The following is an 18,006-nucleotide window of genomic DNA, read 5'->3' on the forward strand; positions in this document are numbered from 1 at the left end:
TGAATTATTGCTTTGTCCTATACCTATAATGTATTTAAACTATATACTTGGTTTTCTTGTTCAAGAATTGACAACTGCAGCCACCAAGGCCAAGAAGAAGATGTGCAAAAGAAGGAAAAAGAAGAGTGCCTGTCTTACGTCAGAATTTGGATGCTGTTATGATAACGTGACTCCTGCCAAGGGGCCTTTCAACAAAGGTATAAGATTGGTAGGCTTATAAAATTTAGTCACTCTATACTAAGAGAATTGTAATATGCAACTATTTTTATGGTGAATTTGTAAATCATATCCTATGGTTGTTACAAAAAAAATAAATAAAAAAACCGGAAAAAGAAGGAATTTTTACTACAAATGTGAAACCCATGTTTTGCATGAAGGATAAAATATGTATTTTCATAATATAGGTAATAACTAGGTTCGTTAAGGACATTTAAAGATGTAAATCATAAAAGGTACTTTACGAGTGGATAAACAAAAGATGTTAGTTAGAAAAAATTTCATATTCATTTGGGGTCAGTCGGCCACGGCAAATTTCACTATATTGGGAAGAAACTATTACCATAGGCAGCACGGAAATTTATACATACCATATGTGTGTGTATACATACAATAACTCGAGTAATTTTGGTCCGATTTTAATGAAATTTGGCATGAATGCATAGAGCTGGATAAACTTGATTTTGTTTATGAACCAGAAAGATTAGATCATGAGAACGAGGTGTTATAGAACGATTTTTGAAGTTTTTCAAAAACAGTTTTTTTACCCTTTAACATGGAAATGCTCAATTTTTATAACAACCATCTTGTAGACCTTAAAATAACCGGTAATCAGCAATCTGACAAATACTTTCTCCGATTAGCTTGTCAACAAGCTAATCTTGGGCTTTTTCATGGGTAAGAGATGAGAGTATAGCTATACTTTTTGCACTATTTTGTTTAGAACTATAAGGACCATAACAAACAATTTCAAACAGAATCGGTTTTTTTTGTGGGTTTTTATAGGAAAATAACATAGGTTACAATAACTTTGAACTGTAATTTTTACAGTAATGGGAGGTTCCACTATTTTGTTAAGAATTATAAGGACCATCACATAGTAACTTCAATCAAAACCGGCTTAAAAAAATAGTTATTTGTGTAAAGCGGTGTTTACACTGTTGTGGGGCCACGGCTAAAGTCAGGCGTGTAGGTGAGAAATTTTCTCACATTCTTGAGAAGCGTGGCCACGCCTCGTGTAAACAGTAGAGACGTGAGAGCAACAGACGTGGCAACCCAATACGCCTGTTCCCCACGCCCTTTGGAGCTAACCAAACCGTGTTTGGTTGCTACGCCTGTTGCAGGCGTGGCTAGACGTGGTAAGGAGTCTTCAATCTCGTCGTTGTGTATACGGTACTACGAGTTTTAATTACTATTGTTCTTTAAAGTCAGTGTTTGTCGTCTTAGTTTGTACCAAGGCGAAAACAAAAATATTTATAACATTGGCATAAGCCGAATCAATTGAATCGGTGAAAACAAAGCAATATTTCAAATTTAACAATAGGTCAAACAATTCGAATGCTTGAACTGTATCAAAGTGAACCTCGTTTATAATATTGAAAGCTGCAGCTTGGTTTCTTTCTTCTAATAACACTTAAATGCCGTGTTTTTTCTTCAGCTAAAATAACACTTATTGTAGCACAACCTTCAATAATTAGTCTGTTGGCACAATCCATAACCCACCCGTAAATAAAAAAGAACACGCCTTTAATGAATACGCTTCTACCAGAAAACTGTTTACACTACACGGCTGCCGTGGGTGTTTTTATGGCCGTGAAATGGATCTTTTTTATGGGTCTTTTTTATGGACGGTACCGTGGCGCCACGGCATTTGCGTACGGCTGTACATTGGCGTGGCGACCACGCCTGTTATGGACGTGGCCCCACGACAGTGTAAACACCGCTTAACTAGTGGGCAAAGGCCTTTTGCACTCGTGTTACACATTATATTTTTCCTACAGTCACTATTAAGCATATAAATAATTAGTCTTTCAAACACTATACAACACGTTTTTAGTTTCAGCTGGCAACACAAATAGGTGCCCTAGAGAAAGTAGTACCCGGTCCGTATCACTCCGCTATTTTTCCTCGGCAAGAAATGTGCTCCGCGACTTGAAAATATAGTTCCGTATGTTTTTGTAATTTGAAGTGGTTTCCGCGCCTAAAAAAAAATGCTTTAAAGGTATTTTCTTGTTTATTAAGATCGTAGGAATGTTTTAACAACGTTTAAAAGAAATGTCCAGAAAGTTCAGAAATACCGAAACTATAAACACGAAATGACAGGTTAAATCGTAGTTATAATAGTCAATCAGCTGCTCATAGTATTATTATCTTTAAGTGTTGCCAACCTATTTCCAAGCGTACACAATTACGTGCATAATAGAACCACGCTGTTTTGTGTTGTTTCGTTGGAATCCTGATGTGCGCCAAAGTATAAACCGTACGACAAAGTATAAATATGCAGCAATTAGCAGCTTTCTGTACTATAAACAGTACAAGGAAGCCAACTTTGTCGGGTGACTGAAAAAAAAGAAGATTTTCTCTTATTTTATAGTTTTTTTTTTATATTGAAAAAAACATAGTTAAGAATAACTTTTGAATTGTACTTTTACGGAAGTGGGATTTGTACCATTTTGTTCAGAATTTAAAGGGCTACATCATCAAAATCGTTCAGCCATTTTTGAGAAAATGGGTTTTTTCTGGGTTTTTATGGGGAAATCACCATTAAAAATAAAAAATAAAAAAAATTAAAAAAAACCTGGAGATACCATGGATTCGTACCTAAATACAAAATTTCATCAAATTCCAGACCACAGATGTATAGTCTGCAGCTCTGTACATATCCACACATACAGACACACACACACACACACTCAGACATCACTTCAAAAACCACTTGTTTATATATCCGGATATATCCACTCAAAACTCAAACTCAAAAATTTTTACAAAAACAATACATGCTTCATATACTATGTATAGGGGGAGAAAGTAAAAGCAAACAATTTTTTATATTGAAGCATTGTTGGACAATTAAAGATTACAGAGGAAACTCAAAAACCTTAACTTATTCTCAAAGAGAAAAAGAAAATTGTTGTAATTTGCTTGTTTATGAATAGCCTATATTTTGATCAATTTGAAAAATTTATTTACTTTATATTATACTATTGACATTTGACAAAAACACTTTTTCCCTTCCTCTTAGCAGCAAACCTAAGTACTCGTTAAATCTAATGTTATTTAAAAGGAATAAATGTGAATTGTTTATGGAAATATTTTAGATTGTTAAAATCCAATCAAACAAATTTAAATTTGCTTAGTCTGCAGGTTTGCTGTGGCAGGGGTATTTTACTTTGGATTAGCACCAGTCAAAAATGTTGACCTTCTGGTCTCAGGCCAATTCTGACACAGGTCAAAATAGAGTTGCTTTGGAAATTATTGATTTGTTATAAATGTCAATTAATTGTTATTCTACAATCACTTTACAAAATAATGTACAACATCCATCTCTTGCGTTTGGGGTCTTGGAAATTGTGAGAATTCTATGTGGTCACAATGCTTAATCCTCAGAGAACCTTTCAACAATCACAGGCATCTTCGGGTCCCAGGTAAAATCAGCTTGGCTCAAAAATCAAGCAGCTCACAGACCTCTAATATAGTTAATATAGTTAATATAGTAATATAGTTTATAAATTACCTGACCTTAACCGCTCTCTCGAGCCAACTGTAGATTTAGCCAGGTCTAAACATTTTGAAGACTTGAAGACCTATAGTCTATCTATACTTATTTAATACGTAAGCAGGTTTTTTGTGACAATTACTCCTCCGAAACTACTGAACCGATTGATATGTTTTTGGTGTCATTGGAAAGACCGTAACATGAAGTTGTGCAGGAAACTTTCTTTTTAGGGAAATAGTTAGAGAGTGAGGCCCTGGGGCCCTTTAAAGTTTCGTATTTCTCCATAAGATTAATATGGGAAACAAACATTGTTATGAAACTCCAGCTGTTGTCAGAAATTAAAAGTGAGAAGAAGAAATATGTTAATTGTAAACAGTCAATAAGTTTGCTAATTTAACAGTTTGCTACAAACATTTACTGACTTGGTTGAAATGAAATATTTACTATTTGAATTTGGGTTGGCGTAAATATTACAATGGAAAAATGCAAGAGAGCCTGGATAATTTGATATACTAAAAATACAACTGAAATAACGCTGTACTGCATGTCTTAGTAATCATTGAAAAAGCCAATTTGCAAACTCTGGAAACATAGGAAAGTCATAGAACACTACCAAGGAGAAGAAATAGAAATAATATTTTTTTATTTATTCATAATCGTTATTATGGACAACCTAATGCAGCTATGAGTAAGGCTATTTGTAGAAAACACTAAAAAACAAGATCAGCTTTTGAAAAATGATAATATTTACAAGAAATGTTGATTATATCGATCTGTTATGTACATCTTGAGTACCGGTAGGCTATTTCCATAATCTTTGAGTAGAATATTTTAAAGTCCTCAGAAATTATGACTGTTATTCGTTTTTAAATAACGCCTGTAATACTTATTGCTCGAATTCGAGCAACAGGTACACTAGTATTATTAATTCAAAGAACAAATAAATAACTGTTTACACCCATCTAATGGTCAGCTGATGGCTGTTGTTTGCAGGATGTCCATTGGTGGAGACATGTAAGGACACTAAGCACGGTTGTTGTCCTGATGGTGTCTCCCCAGCCAAGGGCCCCAAACTCCATGGCTGTCCTCCATCCCAATGTAACCTGACACTGTTTGGCTGTTGTCCGGATGGAGTGAGTATTTCACAAGGCAATGACTTTGATGGCTGCCCAGAGGAACCCACAACTCCTTCAGACTGTAGAACTACAGAGTAAGGAAAATTTACTATAAAAGTGTATCAGTAGGGTTTTCCCCTTCTGTTTTTAGGATAAGTAAGGTGGATTGCAATTTCAAAACTGCTAGGCCATAACTCTACCGCTAAAACCATAAAAATAATAGCTTAGATATTGCACCTTTAGGGTGAGTGTTTTATGTTTGTATGATTAAGTTCTTGTAACTTATACTCAATTCAATTTTAGGTATACAGTACTGTATATGTTAAAAGAGTTTAATTTAAGAAAATCGAGGAACTGGAACTACACCTACCGAGAGTTGTAATATACTTACGATTCCATCCCTCCTTCGATAGACAGTTTTATTGTGATACAGTACAATACCAATCAGTAAAATAAAATAAGTGTTAGTTTTGGTGATTTGTGATCAGAATTAATACAAACTACAAGATCTTTTTAGAGAGAGAAAGCGCTCTAGAACGCCATTCAACTGTCAATAACATAACTATGTAGTTAATAACATTGATTTGATAACGAATCACACTTTTCAATACATATCATGTTAGAACATAATAGGACGGTGCATTGTACGTTTTACACTCTCATAGTACACAGGCTAAATGATCAGTAATATATATTTTATTATTGAGTAAATATCTCAAAAAGAGTGATACAGTATGAGCAAATGGTTCACTTACCTGACTTAGGTTTGGCTGTTGTCTGGACGGCGCTACAGCTGCATCAGGTACAGAGCTGGATGGTTGTCCGGAGTGTGAAGCGTCTGACGTGTGTGACTGCAATGTCACAAAGTTTGGATGTTGTCCCGATGGTCGACAACCTGCTTTTGGACCTGACAAGCAGGGCTGCGATCTTGAACGTAAGTGAATGTTTCTCTTATTTGGATGATTATTGGAGAAAATAGCATTTGGCTTAGGGATACTTTAATGAAGAGGGGATGGACATATAACATTTAATGAATTCCTGGTAGTTGATAGCACCTTATTAGTTCACAATAAAATTAATTTTATATTTTGCTCCTACACACTCAGCTTGCATTCATATTCAGCCTGGGTATGTGTCGCTGTCTTAAATCACTCAAGGAAATTATACTGCAGAAGGAAGTATTATCATTCCACTACTTTCCTCTGAAGAAGCCCTGTTGTAGGGGCAATTAAATATTGAATTGATCATGACATTTTGGGGTTTTTGGGTAAAATTAGTTATATTTCCATCCTGTTTTTCAGTGTGTTCTTTGGACAAGAAATCTTCATCACAAAACTGTATGTGTCAACATCCTAACATTAAAATTTACAAATTTTTATTTAAAAAAATACAGTCATAATTTAAAGCTATCAAGCCTCAATAGCTCGAACTTTACGACTTGATAACTGAGATAAGTAATAACACTGAATGTTTTTGTCGAAGATGAGTTATAACCGTGCATTAAATCAATAAACTCCAACTATGTCTATGTCTAAGTAGTTTAAAAAGTTGACTATTCATAGCAATATTCTAATTTCGTAGAGATTCATTACTTAAAATTAAAATACTCTATGTGGTTACAGTTACAACAGAAGAATCAGTGACAGTTTATGATAACGGAACAGATTGTGAGAACTCAACTTACGGTTGTTGTCCGGATGGAATCATTGCAGCCAGTGGACCTGAATACGAGGGTTGTGAGGACCTTGACACAGCAGTCAACTGCTCAGAAACAGCTTACGGCTGCTGTCCCGACGGCAACACAACTGGTGAGCAATAACACACTTGTCACTGTATTCATATGTTTAGGCTCTTTTCAATCCGCAAGACTAGGTTGTCTTAATCAATCATTTTATCCATGTTTAGCCTCCTGGATTGATAAAGAGTACGGTACTAATAATAGGTTAAATACCTTTTTTCCGTCTTCAATCCTATTCGTATTTTTCTGATGACTATAGTTTCAGGGCAATCAGCCCCATTGTCAAATCTTCTGTCTTGTTAATTACTATTGAAGCATTGGTCGTTGCATTCCACATGTAGTACATACACACACTGTCACATGAAACATATATATTTACACGAAACATTTAACATTTAATATTTTTGGCCGGCCTAAACAAAAATTACTAACGTTGTGCGGAGCGGTACACTGACTGATGCATGTTAGCCAATAGCCTGGAGACGATGACCTTGGCCTTGGGGGAGGGGGGAGATCAGCTGTTTATCACTATTTCTATTGTTCAATGATTCAATGTGATCAAACAGAATGTTGAAGATAAAAGTTAGTTTTTCATTTAACACATTGTTTAGCGATTTTATAAAAAGCTTTAAAAATTTTGTAGCTCTCTAGAACGTTCATCACAGGGCCTTTTTTGCATTTATGTAAAATTTCTAATCCTCTGTTGGAACTTTTTATAGAATGGTTTTCCTTTTGTAGGTGTTCGGCAATCTTAGAATGCTGTGAATGCAATTTAGGTTTAGGGAGATGTTCATTAAACCTTTTTCTAAAGGAATGACCTGTTTGCCCGTAGGAATAACGTTTTTGGATTTTAAATATTTTAATTGCGTGGGAAGTGGAACCCCACAGCTCAATACCATTTAAACCCAAACATTTACAATTATGTATAACATGACATATGTTTACATTCGAAAATTCTGGGACTCAAACTAGTGACCCTGAGTTTTTGGCACACTCTGTATCGGAAAGAAATAAAAATATTTTTACGTTATTCCTTGGGGTCGATTTAGTGAAAAATAATTTGATTTCATCCTTGTACGTTATGCTGTTTTTCCATAATCAATTTCACTAATTTCAGACACCTTGCATGGGACACCCTGTATAAAGAATATTGACTATTATGTAAATGGAGCAAGACTATGTGGTATGTTTCAGCCACTGGTCCTGGACAGCAGGGATGTCTGCCAGCTTGTGCAGAGTCTCAGTTTGGTTGCTGCCAAGACGGAGTTACTCCGGCGCATGGACCTAGCCAAGAAGGCTGTTGTCTGCTCGAGACTTACGGCTGCTGCCCAGACAACATTCTGACAGCTCAAGGACCCAACCTGGAGGGTAAAGTTGTTTTATTAACAGCACTTACAAATAGATTCACTGATTCAGTATGATTGTCATAGCAAACAAATTATAATCATGACCATTTTATCGCTATGCATTTATCATAATAACTTTTGCTTATATTATACCTACTACTGTACATTATAGGTTGTGGGTGCCAATACACCACACACGGTTGTTGCCCAGACAACAAGACAGCTGCTCGAGGACCAAACAACCAAGGTTGTGGATGTCAGTACACCACATTCGGATGTTGTCCTAACCAGTACACTCCTGCGGCTGGTCCTGGCTACCAGGGATGTCCTTGCTACACGTACCAGTTTGGTTGCTGCCCTGACGGCGTCACTCGAGCCATCGGACCAAACCTTCAGGGTAAATGGTTCTCTCTTAATGGTGTTTGCATACCCAAAAAAGTCCATGCTAAATGCTAATCCCATACAAAATCCTAATTTTAAAACAGCAAATATTATAGAACCCAAAATTAAACTTCTGATTGTCTATTTTGCTTCCTCTTGCCTTTTGGCCAAGAAAGCCTGGTATAAGATGGCAATGTTCCTGTGATTTCAGTTTTAATTGTTGTGTGTTCAATTTATTTTTTATTTTTTTATTTTTACTAAATATTAGAATTTACCAAATAATAAGTAATATTAAGGTGTACTAGCTGTTACCCAAGGGCTTTAACCCATTTGACTTCATAAGTATTAATAAAACTATTGATTGGTTATGTTAAGCTGAAATAAACAAAACAGAAAGAATAACATACAAATACGAACAGCTGAGGTATTTTTAACATTAAGTATATGGATAGTTCCCTTTGGAAAGCAATTATGACCTTAAAGGGCAATTTATGAAAAAATTGATAGTTTTGCGCAAGGTTTCTCGTCATGACAAACATTTTAAGTATATGGTTTATGGGGGTGTGACTTGTAGTTTTCTCAAAAGTTCATGGGTACTTTTGGCTTTATATATAGATATACCTCTCGGTAACTAAATGTATTGCTTTAGGCATGATATATCCAGTATTTTTGTCCTCTAATTTGCTATTAGTACTACACACGGATATGAAGAACTTTACTGAAGGATTATTCTTGCTTTTAGAAAACAAATTCATATATTTTTACCAAGCTAAATCCAGACCAGATGGATTTTAATCACCATTGTAGCTGTCAATAGTTGGTTAATTTCAAACTACCTATATTATTGCTTTTTTACTGCTAACTTTTGGATAATGAAGTAGATATCCTATCTATATGAACATAGACTAACCAACACAAGTAGTAGACTTCTTGTCCCATTATTAAATCTAAAGCTTTAAATAGCAAATATGTTTTATTATTTTTCCATGTCAAAATTGTAAAAGAGGCCTAACTCTGCCTGTTGAAATAAAGGATTTTTATACATTTTATCAATTTAAATCTAAAGCTTGTTTTTCATGTTTAGTTTATGTTGGTGACACTGGGCGCTAGTGTCAACAAATTTTTGTTTCTGTTCAAGGAAAGCTCTAGGCCAAGATTTTGAATTGTAGAAAAAGGAGGATAGCTTATACAACCAAACAGTAAAGCACGAATCATAAAATAAATAAAAAATAGAAACAACATTTTGAATTGTAGAAAAAGTAGGTTAGCAGCTAGCTTACCTTGAAGAAGTGTATGTAGGCCAAATAGAACATACAGAATATACACAGTTTTTGAAGATTTTTTTAAACTCTACCACTTTCTGTTAAAAAAATGTTCCGAAAAAGATAAAAAATTATTATAAAGCACTTTTTTTTAAAACGTATGCTTTTAAATTTTTACTCCATGTATGTCTGTTGGTAACACATAATGTCCTTATTTCTCAGTGTTTCGTGGAAAAGACAAGAGCACCTTTGTTAATGAAAATTTTAACCCGAATAAAGTGTGCAGTAGTGACGTTGAGGTAGTATTTTAACTACTTTTAACCAGTGTGAAAAGTAACTTTCAATTACAGGCCTACCTTAGGGCTATGCCTCATAGATCCATAAAGCAATTCCTTTTACCATTAGATATAAAATATGGACTAACACCATCGGGTGACATTTAATTGCGAAGCATTTGTTTTGGCTTGAAACTGTCAGATATTGTATTTGTGAAAGGTTTATATGTATTCCTATACATAGTAACAGTTTTGCCAGCATCTGGAAAATGCACACTAAATATGCAAAATAATCCTGTTCTGAATATAAGAAGGTTCAACTTACTACAAGATTCCCGTACGTAGAACGGGCACACAGCTAGTTTGAAAAATAAAAGTAAAATCAGAAGTATACAATTTTTATACTAAAATTGTTATATTTCTAAAGGTAACAATACATTTATTCAGTATAATATCATATTGTGAAAACAAAAATTAGTTAATCGAAGATAGATCTAATTTTGTACTTTACTATAATATGATAAATGCTACATGTATTTATAAGAAATATTACTGAACAAGAATATATATATATATATATATATACAGAAATATATACAAATAAAGGTTTGCAGAAGCATTATTGTGGAATGAGACACACATACGGATTGTATAGGGTAGGCTAGGATGTAGGCCTAAGCACAGAAAACGTACTACTATAACCCAGAATGCCAACCGCATGGTAAAAAGCATTAAGCGTTTTGAGAGAGCTTTGCCTGTAAATCCGTAGGCAGCGCCACCAGCGTTGCTATGCTATTGCATGGCAACGCTGGTGGCGCTGCCTACCAGCGAAGATTTGTTGTCTCTCAAAACGCTTAATGCTTTTCACCATGCGGTTGGCATTCTGGGTTATAGTAGTACGTTTTCTGTGGCCTAAGGCTAGGCCTAACGTGTAAACAATCACTATTTTAATAACACAAATTTGAACATAAATAATAATATTTACCCATCGTAATATGGATAAATACTACTACTAACTCACACACCACCTGACAATACACTTCTTTTACACTTAAACACTAACCTTTGATGAAAGTTAACACAAATAATAATGTAGCCACACTGAAAACCATATTTTGAATCTGGCGAGCAGAACGCAAACAACTGGTTTTTCGAGTTACGACTAATGTGTCACCTGAAACTTAATACTGAAAGGTACCAAAACATAGAGAAAGAACGTTTTCTCAGCTTCAAATAAGTTTGACTCACATCACGCTATGTCAATTATCAATATTTTTATTAGTGATTTAGAAACCGCCATTGAAACGGCGCTTTGGGCAGAACAAGAACAACTAATGTTCTTTTTAATGTTACGTAAACCGCTTTATGAATGGGCAAAAATAAAGACTTCCCGATCTTTTTCAAGAAAACATGTTTTACGAGATTTTGCCGTTCGCAACTCAAGAATGTTTTGCGTGCTAAATTTCGTTCAAATTATAACAGCAGATAATAACAGATAATAATGATTTGTTACTGCTACGAAGTTTGTATGAAAATGAAAGTTTAGAATCCCCTCTTTTCAACGGTATCAAAATTATAACGCTTCTGGATAATTTTAATTGCGTAAATAAGCGTTTGAAAAAAAAATGTCCAAACCGCCTTTGGCGCACACATGTATCCGCCGTTTAAACATTCTAGGGTTAAGGAAATCGTGGAAGCCGTTTACAAGATCTTTGTGCAAGCGTACATACAAGCATACATATAAACAAGCAAATATCGCTCATATAAGAGTACGAGATTGGATATGAAGCAGCTGTATCCAATTATAAAAAAAAAAAAATAGAATGTTGAATGAGCCACTCAGAATGTGCTTCAGTTAAAAATTCTATTTGCTTCCTTAGTTTTTGTGATTTATATTTTATTCCTAAAAAATTTGACTTAACACGTTCACTGCGGGCGTATCCGATCGGATACGGGCCGGAGCGCTGTTCAGACGCTGCCGTAACCGATCGGATACGCTCGGCAATGCCTTTCGTATATCATCGTTTTTGCTCTAGCGTCGGTCGAAGGCAGACCAATTCCACGTTAGCGTGTAGTGGGTGACTTGCTTTTTGTTGTGTTGTAGGTTGGTAGTAAAATTTCCCCATAAAATCCCCGTCTGGCAAACTTAAAAATCAACTTGTTGTCCCGTCTTTCTCCCTCCAATTGGCAATACGATGGGACCGGCTACGTTCCAAGCAGTGCTGCTATATGTGAGTGTTTAGCGAACTACGTCGACTCTTGTTACAAAACAGGACATCACCGCACGTTATTTGCTATTCGTCATACCGAAATATGAGAGCCAAACACCCGGCAATCGGGTTTGTGCGACGCTGCGGGCTGCGCCGCGCTGAGGCTACGCCTGCCATTTGATGGCCCGCAGCGAACGTGTTAATACAAGATGCTATAGTTTACTATAAGAAGTTATTTTAATTTCGCTTGGTAAAAAGGTTTTATATATATATATATATATATATATATATATATATATATATACAAAAGGAATATTCCACAAATATCAGCACAAATACAATATGTCAATAGCTCAATTCACCTATTTACATAGGCTACTGGCTACAACGTGGATATGTAATGTAAATTGTAGTTATTTGTAGTCAAAAGGTTTTCTTCTAAATGTACAGGTTGTGGATGTGAGAACACAGAGTTTGGTTGTTGTCCGGATGGTCGAACGCCAGCCCCAGGCCTAGGTCAGCCTTGTCCATGTGTGGCATCACTCTATGGCTGCTGTCCTGATGGTGTATCTGAGGCTATGGGTGAACACTTTGAAGGCTGCACTGACATACCCCTCGGCCCTGGAGGTAAATAATACAGAAATTTAAAACTTGTAAAATGATTCATATTCAAATTTAGTGGATGTACAAGTATTTACATTTCTTAAAGTGAATATTTTCCCCTTCATTTTAACAATGTTGACAATACATATTATGTAATTTCTATGTTATAGAACTGTGCACACTACCGAAGGACAGAGGCACTTGCCGAGACTTTACTGTCAAGTGGTTCTACGATACAGAATATGGCGGATGTTCCCGTTTCTGGTATGGAGGCTGTGAAGGAAATGAAAACAGATTCAAATCTCAAGAAGAATGCAAACAAACCTGTGTTGAACCTCCTGGCAGGGGTAGGTATCCATTTTTTACTTTTCTCCCTATAACCTACAATATAAATATATTGTGAAAGTATTTTATTTTTGTCAAAATCTTTTAGTTTAAGTTTGAATGAAAATATCCGTTTTGGGCCCCCCTGAGCGGAAAAAAGTGGTTTCCAAATTAGTGTTTGTGTGTGTGTGAGGATGTTTACAGAGCTACAGACTACACCAATGGTTCTATTTTGATTTTTAATGCTGATTATTCCATAAAATAATGGTGAAAAAGAGTTTTCACAAAAACGGCCTGACCGACTTTGATTAAAATTCAGTGTATTATATATCCCTTTCAACCCATCGCTGTAAAATTACGGTTCAAAAGCTACTGCAACTTACGAGATTTTCTCATAAAACCCATTAAGTAAAAGAAAAATTGGGAGGAAAATGTCTCAACCGATTTTGCTTGACATTTACTATGATATGGTCAGACTTGAAACTCTAAACAAAACGGTACAACCTGCAATAAACTGTACAAATTTACGGTTCAAAAGTTTTTGCTAATTCTGTGATTTTACCTATAAAATACCATAGTTCCTCTGCTTATCCATGTTAAGGTTTGTTGACAAGCTAATGGGAGAAATTATGTGTCAGATTGCTCATTTATTTATTTTTAACATGTACATATTAATAATCTGTAGTTCCCTGTTGGTTGTTAGTAATTAATTTCAGCGAATTTCCCATACAGGGAATAAGCTATTACCGTAGGTCTCATGGTAAGACTTAGAACCGGGGCCGATTTTCTTTTTTGTTTTGAGGTCCCCAGAGGCCAAAAACACCCTCCGCTCAAATTAATATATATATATGTGTGTCCGTTAGCACGATAACTCAAACAAAAATGATCCGATTTTGATGAAATTTGGTATAAACGTGTAAACCTACATTTATTCCAACGAGTTCGCGAACCAGCATGATCGGACCATGGGAACGGGGGTTTATGAGGGTTTTTATGGGGTAAAAATGGGGTTTTCCCATGTTGACCCTAAAAACATAAAGTTTTGGAATATCTTTCCCAACCATTTTGAAGAGCTTAAAAAAAGAAATAATTTTGTATATATTGAAGAATTGTTGTATGTCTAATGGTTACGGAGAAAAATCAAAAAAGTGTAAATTTAAAATTCCCATGTTATTCTTATGGAGAAAATGAAAACTGTTGTAGTTTACTTGTTTATGGATATATGATGATAAAGTTTGGCAAATTTATTTATTTCATACTATACTATTGACGTTTGGTCAAAAAAAACTTTTTACCTTCCCCGTAGTAGCAAACCTAAGCACTCGTTAAATCTAATGCTATTTAAATTGGGAATAAATATGTGTTATTTATAGAAATATTTTAGTTAAAATTTAATCAGACAAGTGGAAATTTGCTTAGTCTGCAGGTTTGCTGCGGCGGGGGTATTTTATTATTAGGTAATTTAAACCAAATCTTTCACAGATAATCAAGTAGTCAAGACTAAACATAACCAAATCAAATCAAAACAAATTTATAAACATGCTCTTTTTATTGTCGATATTTACAGCTGTGTTAGTCGAGGCAAACAGAAAAATAATTTTGTTTAGTTTTGCACTATTATTTTTTAAATATCCCCTATAATAAAGTTGTCCAATGTACATTATAATCCTAAAAATTACACATTATCATAACAGTAATTGCTATGGATATTAATTCACAGATGCATGTTTCCTACCTAAGATTGAGGGTCCCTGTGATGGCTACTACCCAACGTGGTACTACGACGCGGAGAGGAAGCAGTGTGGACAGTTTGTGTACGGAGGCTGTCTTGGAAACGGCAACAAGTTTGAGACAAGAGAGCAATGCGAGGAGCTTTGTGTTACTCCTGATACTCTTGGTAAGCCAATAATTGTAATTGATATTATAAGGCCTTACCTTAGCAATCCTGTTTTTTGATCCGAAATTAATTTCGGACCCGAAGGTCCATCATCAGTCGGAATCTAGTAGACCAAATTTTCTAAAATAGAATCCACCCGTTGGGTTTCGTAGAAAGTTTCACAACATTTAAGACAATACAAGTCATAGTCAATGCGAAAAGAGTAAAACAATTAGGGTTAAAAACCATGGTTTTTATAATGTCAGATAACCTCAGAGAAAGTGACTTGTATTGTCTTAAATGTTGTGAAACTTTCTACAAACCCCAACGGGTGGATTCTATTTTAGAAAATTTGGTCTACTAGATTCCGACTGATGATGGACCTTCGGGCCCGAAATTAATTTCGGATCAAAAAACAGGATTGCTAAGGTAAGGCCTTATAATATCAATTAATATATAAGTAATCCAGAGGCTAAAATGACCAATAATTGTATTTTTGAGCTTGATCTAACAAGGAATGAAAACTCTATGTTTATAAACGAATAAGTCATTAAGTAATTAAAACTTAAGTAAAAAATTCCCAACAACAAAAATTTAATATTGTCTTGGATTTTTTACTTTAATGTAGGCTACTTTTAATAACACCCTTTTTCATCAGTCAATTTACCGCTACAAGTATAATAGTATTTACATGTTACCTGCAAAGTATGAAATGGAGTAATTAATACCAAGAGGATTTAATACACTTTGGCTGGGCATTAGGTATAATGCCTAGTTATTCTATAGAATGCCCACAGGTATGTAAGGATCTGTATACAAAATATATATTTGTTCCAAAAAACCATCTTCTTAATGTTATTGATTTATTAGTTACCAAACCAGCCATCCGATCAAAATGAAACTTTGGGAAGCTGTTGCATACACCTCCAGGAAGGTTTCTGTTCCAGTCCCATTCTTGAACTCCCTTGGGGTTCCACCCCAGTGGCTCTGGAGTTTCCCATGTTTACCTTATGGGTATTCATATTTAAAAAGAACAAAGAAGATTGACAGCCAAATAAACCAACAAATTGGGCTCTATGATGTTCAATAGAATTAAAAAGTTACAAGGTTTAACAACAGATTATTTTTTTCTCCTCCCCGTTGCAAAGCACGGGTATAATATAACTAGCATAATATAAGTTAGTTAATGCCAAACAAGGATACAAACGTCTAAAAAAGTTCTACAACAGTGTATTTTAAAACTTGCCTGCACTGCCAATGGGTATTCTAGAATGACTAGGCAAAATATATAATGAGCTCTATTTCATACTTTCTCTGGTTTATTTTTTTAGGCAATGTATATGTACAGGGTGTCCATAAAAAACGTTTCAGGACTTTGGGAAATGGATCCCCATACTAGAAGGAAGAAAAAAGTTAATGGGAAGGTATGTCCGAAAATGCATATTTACCCAGATATCCGCCATTTTGTTTTTTATACAAAAATATTTTTATCTGTGAAGTTTTTTATTCGATGATAATGAAACTTGGTAAACATGTTACCATACACAAGACCTATTATAGAAAAAATAATAAAGTTTTTCCGATTGTAAATTTCAAAATGGCGGCCGTTTGAATTTTTCTAACTTAAATAACTCGAAAACGGCTAATTCTATGAAAAAATGTCAAGAATACTTTTTTTTAGCATTTTTAATTGCCTATCAAACAATACCAAGATCAAAAAGATCGGACAAAAGATAACTGAAATATTACGTTTTTTCTGTAAAAATAAGGCAAAAATTAGGGGTTCCCCGACTAACTTTGCCTTATTTTTACAGAAAAAACGTAATATTTCAGTTATCTTTTGTCCGATCTTTTTGATCTTGGTATTGTTTGATAGGCAATTAAAAATGCTAAAAAAAAGTATTCTTGACATTTTTTCATAGAATTAGCCGTTTTCGAGTTATTTAAGTTAGAAAAATTCAAACGGCCGCCATTTTGAAATTTACAATCGGAAAAACTTTATTATTTTTTCTATAATAGGTCTTGTGTATGGTAACATGTTTACCAAGTTTCATTATCATCGAATAAAAAACTTCACAGATAAAAATATTTTTGTATAAAAAACAAAATGGCGGATATCTGGGTAAATATGCATTTTCGGACATACCTTCCCATTAACTTTTTTCTTCCTTCTAGTATGGGGATCCATTTCCCAAAGTCCTGAAACGTTTTTTATGGACACCCTGTATATGTAATGCTTAGTCATTCTGTAGAATGCCTGATTACATACTTTGCCTGTAACATTCTAATGATAACATTTGTTTATACAAAGAATTTAGTTTTAATTTATTGGTAACACAAATATTAATAAAGGAAAGTACAAACAATACGTTTTGATATTAATATTATTTTTATCTATTTACCACTGGAATAAGCATCCCTCTTTAACTAACAATAATAGCTTGACTAAAAACCCCCTAAAACTGGCCTATATGAAAAGCTGTTAAAATTAACTTTCTAATTTACTGAGTGATGAGCATCGTGATGCATGTGGACAGATGCTTGCGAGAAGCCTGCAGACGAAGGTCTGTGCAAGGGTAACTTCACACGATGGGTCTACGACAAGGAGGCCGACAGTTGTACCACCTTCAACTACGGAGGTTGCCGAGGAAACAACAACAACTTCCTCACTGAACTGGCTTGTCAGCAAAAATGCATGCAGCCTGGCAGGAGTAGAGGTACAACATAGTTACAACTCTTGGACGGATTTAGTGAATGGATTTTGTTCCCTTTCTTTACCGAACAATATTGTTTCTTAGAGTCATATTTGTAAACAAATACTTATTTGGATAATTTGTGATTAGGAAATGTGAACTATATAACAATAAATGGTAACTTGGTGTGTTTTTAAAATTGCTATTTTTGTAGATACTAAACAAGTTTTACAAAAATATCAATGTTGAAATTGTAACATAAAAAGAACAAGGGGGTTGTTGGTGAAATAGCAGGCTTAAGTGAAATAGTCTACTCTGGCGTAAACTTAAAAATAAACTTTATACTACTGAAAAACAAACTTGAATACGAGGCATGTTTTTTAAGTAAGTACCGTTTTTAAACTTCTCCGTTCCAGCGCTGCGATTGGCATTTTGGACATTTGCGCTGTATATGTGCATCTATTGGCA

At 34.8% G+C, this 18,006-nt stretch overlaps 1 protein-coding gene across 3 annotated transcripts in view; it reads left to right on the top strand.

Moving 5' to 3' along the window:
- Positions 1 to 18,006, top strand: part of LOC128983073 (papilin) — a 274,271-nt gene that overhangs the window by 175,910 nt on the left and 80,355 nt on the right. For all 3 annotated transcript variants that reach the window (XM_054402221.1, XM_054402223.1, XM_054402222.1), the window contains exons 19-28: positions 66 to 197; positions 4,709 to 4,925; positions 5,595 to 5,764; positions 6,453 to 6,638; positions 7,763 to 7,936; positions 8,087 to 8,311; positions 12,493 to 12,669; positions 12,816 to 12,992; positions 14,690 to 14,866; positions 17,383 to 17,562. In XM_054402221.1, coding sequence (XP_054258196.1) covers positions 66 to 197; positions 4,709 to 4,925; positions 5,595 to 5,764; positions 6,453 to 6,638; positions 7,763 to 7,936; positions 8,087 to 8,311; positions 12,493 to 12,669; positions 12,816 to 12,992; positions 14,690 to 14,866; positions 17,383 to 17,562 — 1,815 coding nt within the window. The remainder of the gene's footprint in view (positions 1 to 65; positions 198 to 4,708; positions 4,926 to 5,594; positions 5,765 to 6,452; positions 6,639 to 7,762; positions 7,937 to 8,086; positions 8,312 to 12,492; positions 12,670 to 12,815; positions 12,993 to 14,689; positions 14,867 to 17,382; positions 17,563 to 18,006) is intronic.

This window comes from Macrosteles quadrilineatus, unplaced genomic scaffold, assembly GCF_028750875.1.
Source record: "Macrosteles quadrilineatus isolate MER2022 unplaced genomic scaffold, UCM_ALF_1.0 Scaffold_1__1_contigs__length_201487025, whole genome shotgun sequence".
Classification (NCBI taxonomy): domain Eukaryota; kingdom Metazoa; phylum Arthropoda; class Insecta; order Hemiptera; family Cicadellidae; genus Macrosteles; species Macrosteles quadrilineatus.